Source organism: Trematomus bernacchii, unplaced genomic scaffold, assembly GCF_902827165.1.
Source record: "Trematomus bernacchii unplaced genomic scaffold, fTreBer1.1, whole genome shotgun sequence".
Lineage (NCBI taxonomy): Eukaryota > Metazoa > Chordata > Actinopteri > Perciformes > Nototheniidae > Trematomus > Trematomus bernacchii.
The window spans coordinates 248250-255044 of record NW_022987651.1 but is presented as its reverse complement, the minus strand read 5'-3'; the positions used below and the strand labels follow the sequence as shown (position 1 = coordinate 255044).

At 40.5% G+C, this 6795-nt stretch overlaps 1 protein-coding gene across 1 annotated transcript in view; it reads right to left on the bottom strand.

Annotated features, from left to right (window-relative positions):
• Window positions 1-353: 353 nt before the first annotated feature.
• LOC117486379 (unconventional myosin-VI-like) overlaps window positions 354-6795 on the bottom strand; it is a gene marked incomplete at its 3' end in the record, with an annotated part of 31661 nt that continues 25219 nt past the window's right edge. Inside the window, 6 exon segments of the mRNA XM_034134798.1 lie at window positions 354-496; window positions 1611-1708; window positions 2201-2256; window positions 4235-4340; window positions 5263-5392; window positions 6492-6565. Coding sequence (XP_033990689.1) covers window positions 354-496; window positions 1611-1708; window positions 2201-2256; window positions 4235-4340; window positions 5263-5392; window positions 6492-6565 — 607 coding nt within the window.

Sequence of the window (6795 nt, the reverse complement as noted above, 5' to 3'; positions counted from 1 at the left end):
TCTCAAGATAATTTTATATATATATATATATATATATATATATATATATATATATATAGTGTACTGTGATGTAATGTACTTTAGTGTACTGTATACTGTAGTGTAATGTAATGTACTTTAGTGTAGTATACTTTGGTGTAGTATACTACAGTGTAGTATACTACAGTGTAATGTACTTTACCTGTACTGGAATATAGTGTACTGTGTAGCTATACTGTAGTAGTATTGTACCCATGAAGGTGTCCAGGGTGAGCTCAGGTGGTATTTCTCTCTGATATATGTACTGTAGTGAGTATAGTGTGTACTGCAGTGTAGTATTTGTACCCCTGAAGTGGTGTCAGGTGAGCTCAGGTTGGTATTTCTCTCTGATCTCCTCCGAGGCTCCGGCACACGAGGCGGTAGAAGATGTGATAGTTCCTCTCCTCCGGACCCTGCCTGCAGATCCGCTCGACTTCTCCAGCAGGTAGTGAGACACGAAGCCCCCCACCACCGTGTTCTGGGGCAGAAACACACTTAGTACCACAGAATACCATCAAAAACACACTTTATACCATCAAAAACACACTTTATACCATCAAAAACACACTTAGAGTAAATACCATCAAAACGAGCAGAGAGAGAACTGTGGTACTTTGGTCAAAGTAGAAGTACTCAGATCTGTACTTTAGTTAAAGTAGTAGTACTCAGATCTTGTACTTGAGTAAAAGTAGAAGTACTCAGATCTTGTACTTGAGTAAAAGTAGAAGTACTCAGATCTTGTACTTGAGTAAAAGTAGAAGTACTCAGGTCTTGTACTTGAGTAAAAGTAGAAGTACTCAGGTCTTGTACTTGAGTAAAAGTAGAAGTACTCAGATGTTGTACTTGAGTAAAAGTAGAAGTACTCAGATCTTGTACTTGAGTAAAAGTAGAAGTACTCAGATATTGTACTTGAGTTAAAGTAGAAGTACTCAGATCTTGTGCTTGAGTAAAAGTAGAAGTACTCAGATCTTGTACTTGAGTTAAAGTAGAAGTACTCAGATATTGTACTTGAGTTAAAGTAGAAGTACTCAGATCTTGTACTTGAGTAAAAGTAGAAGTACTCAGATCTTGTACTTGAGTTAAAGTAGAAGTACTCAGATCTTGTACTTGAGTAAAGTAGAAGTACTCAGATCTTGTACTTGAGTAAAAGTAGAAGTACTCAGATATTGTACTTGAGTTAAAGTAGAAGTACTCAGATCTTGTGCTTGAGTAAAAGTAGAAGTACTCAGATCTTGTACTTGAGTAAAAGTAGAAGTACCAGAGTGTAGGAATACTCTGTTACAGTGAAAGTAGTCATTGTGCTGATTGGTCCATTTCAGAATAATATATATGATATGTTTTATAATGATTGATCATGAAAGAGTTCTCAAAGCTGGTTCTAAAGATGATGAATCTGCAGAAACTGAACCTCTCGTTTGTTTTGAGATCAAAGAGGGAATATTGTGTTTATTTACTATTATGATTTATTATAAATGTATAAAGCTATAAAAAGCTATTAGGCGTCATCTTTAATTCATGGCTGCTCATCTGGAGGGATTCAAGGAGACAAATAAAGACCCTTTTCTATTCTTTTATAATAACGTTTAAAGTACCTTCTCATTGAAGTGGATTTCCACAAACTTCCCGAAGCGGCTGCTGTTGTTGTTTCGGACCGTTTTGGCGTTCCCGAAAGCTTCCAGCAGCGGATTGGCTGCAGGGAAACAGAGGAGCGTCACACACACACACACACACACACACTGATTTTCCTTTGGGGTGCCAGTCAGGTCTCTCTCCTGACAGCTGTTTATAGTCAGAGTTGAGTGAGTCGGCACTGAGGTGTTTACAACTCACTGCAACATTGAATGACATTAGAAAATAAGAAAAGACAACTCCAGATTATTCTGTATCACGAATAGCAAGTATATTTCAAATACCCCACAAAACAAACCCTCATCCCACAGCTCGCAATTAAATCCAAAAAGGTCCACTTCGGGTTTTCTATAACATGGTCCACAAAAAAAAGGAACGTTCAAAAGTAACCGAGGTGGATAAACATCATTTAGGAAACTAACAAAAGCAACTTGTCTTCAAAATAAATATAACAGTCAATTTGACCCACGGGAGAATGTCAGTCAGTTCGTCACTCCATACTGAAGAAAGAATCTAACTGTATTTATTTAACAAGAAGAAGAAGTGATCGTACCTTCCACTATCCTCTCGTCGATGTCCTGACCCGTCCCGTACGAGGATGTTAAATATCTGAGAGGAGAAACAAAAAGTAGATACAAGGAGTTTTAAAAATGCACCATCATGTTTACCCTGAGCACGAACTTGGTATATTTTAATTGGAGTGCGTTCACACCGGACGCGGTGCGATTTCTGGGCGTGTCGTGATTCCATGTAAAGTCAATGCAAAGATGATGCGATTGAAGGAGGCGTCAATCCCAAGAGTTACATTTGTTCAACTCGAGCGTCAAATTTGCGTGACGTGTTCTCGCGTTAGCCAATCAGCGGTCAGCCTGAATCAGAAAACTAAAACATCAGCCGTTAGCTGTTAGCTGTTAGCACTCACAGCTCCTCTTATCTGTTCAGAAACTAGACAAAAGTTAAACACGAACCAAACACAGACTGTCTGTGTCTTTATTTCTGTCTGTAGGCCGATGTGAGTTTGGACGGAGCAGCTACATGTTAGCTTAGCATGATCGATCAGATCTCCATTCAGAAAAACACGCATTTTAAAAGGTTTCATCTGCCATCTTGTGTACACACACATTAATTACTAGTATTTACAAACCGGTATCAGTATGTTGTTACTTCGGCATCATTTTGAAACGTGTATTAACAAATAAATCACGGTCAAATATGTTCATTTTGTTGCAGTTGGTTTCTACCACAGTATCTAAATGGAGATAAGCTCCGCCTCCTCGTTGTCCTGTTTGAATGAGGCGAGGAAACACAGCTGACAGCCGCCGTGAAACTCGAGCGATTAGAGTCTTGGTGTGAACTAGTGTTAATTTTGTCAGCTATTTTTTTTATTTAGTTTTAGTCTGAGTCCTGTGTTAAATGTCCTTTTTAGTTTTAGCCATATTTAGTCACCTTCATCCTGTTTTTATTTAGTCAAGTTTTAGTCGACTAAAAGTCTGAGCATTTTAGTCTTATTTTAGTCAAAGAAAACTGATGAGTCTTTTTAAGTCATCAGATTAAATTGAACATTTCAGTCAAACTAGTCTAGCCAAAACCAACAATTTGTCATTTTAGTCAAACTTATTTCACAATAAGATTATATCTTGTCCTTATTTGATGAAACCCACAGGTTGAATGATTAAGAGAGCAGCTTTGCAGAGAGTATCTGGTCAGCTTTGTGGTGTTTTACCTGTGTATGGCCACATTGCTTCCCTTCTGATAAAACAATGCATTCGCTTTTTCTCTCCGCCTAATTGGAGAAAATGGGCCCAAATATCACATCGTTTCTTTCTCCCAAGCAGTGGTGGCTTTAGACTTTTTCGTTGTCAGTCATTTTGACGGACAGGATCGTAACATTTCCGTCATAATCCATTATTACCCGTCGAGTCTGTACACAACTCGTCACTCACTTGCGCTGACGGGGGACGGGGGGTATTCGGTTAACGCGACCACTGCTCCCAAGCCCTGTTGTTGCCATTTTCCTTTCTGTTAAATAAGGTTAGTTAGACCAGGAGTTAGACCAGGAGTTAGACCCAAGTCTTCCTGACTGTTCACAGTGTGCCGCTGCCCGGTGTAATTCAAATGTACCGCCGCGCGCAGCACAGACACACAGCTGCACCCAGCCGCAGCACAGACACACAGCTGCACCCAGCCGCAGCACAGACACACAGCTGCACCCAGCCGCAGCACAGACACACAGCTGCACCCAGCCGCAGCACCGGAAATGGAACTGCTGGGAGAAAAGCTGACTATCAGAGATGTTACGTTATCTTTGATAATATTTCGTCTCCTCATTTTTTCGTCAACGAAAGTAAAGAGAGATTTTGGCAAAGTTTTTATTTAGTAAACTACATTTTCGTCTCCTCACTTTTCGTCAACGATATTGCATGTTGATTTCGTTACAGTTATTGTTTACTGCCGTCGGTGCCGTCTCGTCATCGTCTCGTTTTAGTCATGGATGAAAAGGTCGTTGACGAACATATTTCGTCATAGTTTTAGTCAACGAAATGAACACTAGTGTGAACGCAGCATACAAATGCACCGTCATGGTTACCTGAGCACGAACTTGGTGTTCTCCGTCTTCCCGGCTCCAGACTCTCCGGAGACGATGATGGACTGACTCATCTTCAGGACCCTCATGTCCCTGTACGCCTTATCAGCTGACACACACACACACACACACATATATACAAAAGTCATTAACTTGTCACACACCAGGGAAATGAAGAGAGTTACAGTAAACACTGACATATGTATGCATCAGAGAGAGTGAGTGAGTGAGTGAGTGAGTGAGCAGGTCAGCACCGTAGTCAAATCCTGCTTTTTTTAAATAAGACTATTGGCCAAAACCAAGTCGTATTCATCTTTTAATGACTTAGAAAGGGTTATTAACGCCTTTGTAACCTCGAGACTGGACTATTGTAACGCTCTGTATGTGGGTATGGACCAGGCCTCAATTAAACGCCTGCAGCTAGTCCAGAACGCAGCTGCACGTCTACTCACTGGCCACAAAAAGCGTGACCACATCACCCCAATTCTGGCCTCACTGCACTGGCTTCCAGTTCGGTTCAGAATTGATTTTAAAATCCTTTTATTTGTTTTTAAAGCCCTAAATGGGCTGGCTCCGGCCTATATAGCTGAACTCCTCCAGCGCTACACCCCAGCCAGAGCTTTAAGGTCTGCTGACCAGCTGCTGCTGGTAGTGCCCAAGACCAGGCTCAAAACCCGAGGGCACCGAGCCTTCGCAGCAGCTGGCCCTAGGCTCTGGAACACTCTGCCCCTCCATGTGAGGTCGGCCCAGACCCTAGGGTTTTTTAAATCCACTCTAAAAACTCACTTCTTCTCTCTGGCTTTCTAGTTAGAGCGGAGCACGACTCCTGACTTTTCCTTGTGTTTATTTTATTTTATTTTTTTAGATATATCTGTTGTAATTTATTGTCTTTTATTGTGATTATAGTAATGTGTTTTTATTACATGTACAGCACTTTGGCTCGACCAAAAATCGCTTTTAAATGTGCTCTATAAATAAAACCTGATTTGATTTGATTAGAGCGAGTGAGCGAGCGAGTGAGCGAGTCTCACCTATAGCATAAACATGAGGTGGCAGAGTTCCCAGAGATCTTCCTCTGTACTTCTGGATGGTTTCCGGTGAGTAAAGCTTCGGGATGTCATAGTACGGATTCACTGCGATCAGGATGTTAGCTACGAACGTCTGGAGGAGGAAGAGGAGGAAGAGGAAGGTAAACAATTCCATATCATCATGCTATGTGTATAACCTGTGTTCTCCTACATTTCCCACAATCCTAAAGCAAAGATAATGGTTTAAAATTCCTGCTTTTAGCAAAAACAGTGGAATAAATATATATTTGTTTTGAAGAAGAGCCGGTGCATGACTCCTTAATAACTTCTCTGTATTAAGACATTTATAAATATACACATTTCTATATGAAAAAGAGAAAAAGGGAGGCCTCTCATAGATCTGAACAGAGACAGTTCCCTCTTCAGCCACTAGATGTCAGCGTGCACTCAGGAATAACATCATGTCACATAATCAAGATCAAAAGAAAACTGTGTGTGTGTGTCTTTGACTGTATGTGAGTGTGTGTGTCTTTGACTGTATGTGAGTGTGTGTGTCTTTGACTGTATGTGAGTGTGTGTGTCTTTGACTGTATGTGTGTGTGTCTTTGACTGTGTGTGTGTGTGTGTGTGTGTCTTTGACTTTGTGTGTGTGTGTGTGTGTCTTTGACTGTATGTGTGTGTGTGTGTGTGTCTTTGACTGTGTGTGTGTGTGTCTTTGACTGTGTGTGTGTGTGTGTCTTTGACTGTATGTGTGTGTGTGTGTGTGTGTGTGTGTGTGTGTGTGTGTGTCTTTGACTGTATGTGTGTGTGTGTGTCTTTGACTGTGTGTGTGTGTGTGTGTGTCTTTGACTGTGTGTGTGTGTGTGTGTGTCTTTGACTGTGTGTGTGTGTGTCTTTGACTGTATGTGTGTGTCTTTGACTGTATGTGTGTGTCTTTGACTGTATGTGTGTGTCTTTGACTGTGTGTGTGTGTGTGTGTGTCTTTGACACTGTGTGTGTGTGTGTGTGTGTGTGTGTGTGTGTGTGTGTGTGTGTGTGATATTCAGAAAGCTAGGATATTAGTGGAAAATCCGGATATTTTTTGACCGTGAAGTCGCTCTTAATTATCAAACATAATAATAACGGTCAGATTTAATGCAGAGAATATTTGTATCCGAGTTAAATAATTGTAAAAGCAACATCAAGAAGGTCTTTCTACGCTTCTGGAAATACGACATGATCTAAAGACTCACGTAGATCTTCTCTTTGCTGTATCTCACTCTGACGTTATTCAGCAGCGTCGCTTCATTCAAGTACATCAGAGAACCTGGGAAACAAAATGTGATATGGAGGTCAAACACAGACTTAGAAATATGTTATTTACCCACAAACATTAAGAATATATAACACTATGTTAAGTGTCTTTCACTTTTATCAAATACAGCCTTAATAAACACATCTATGAATCATGACGGAAAAGGACATTTATTAGAAGTTAGATTCTTAAAAACAGCAGAAATGTTCATTTGAATCAGATGTCAAACGTATGTCCGATGC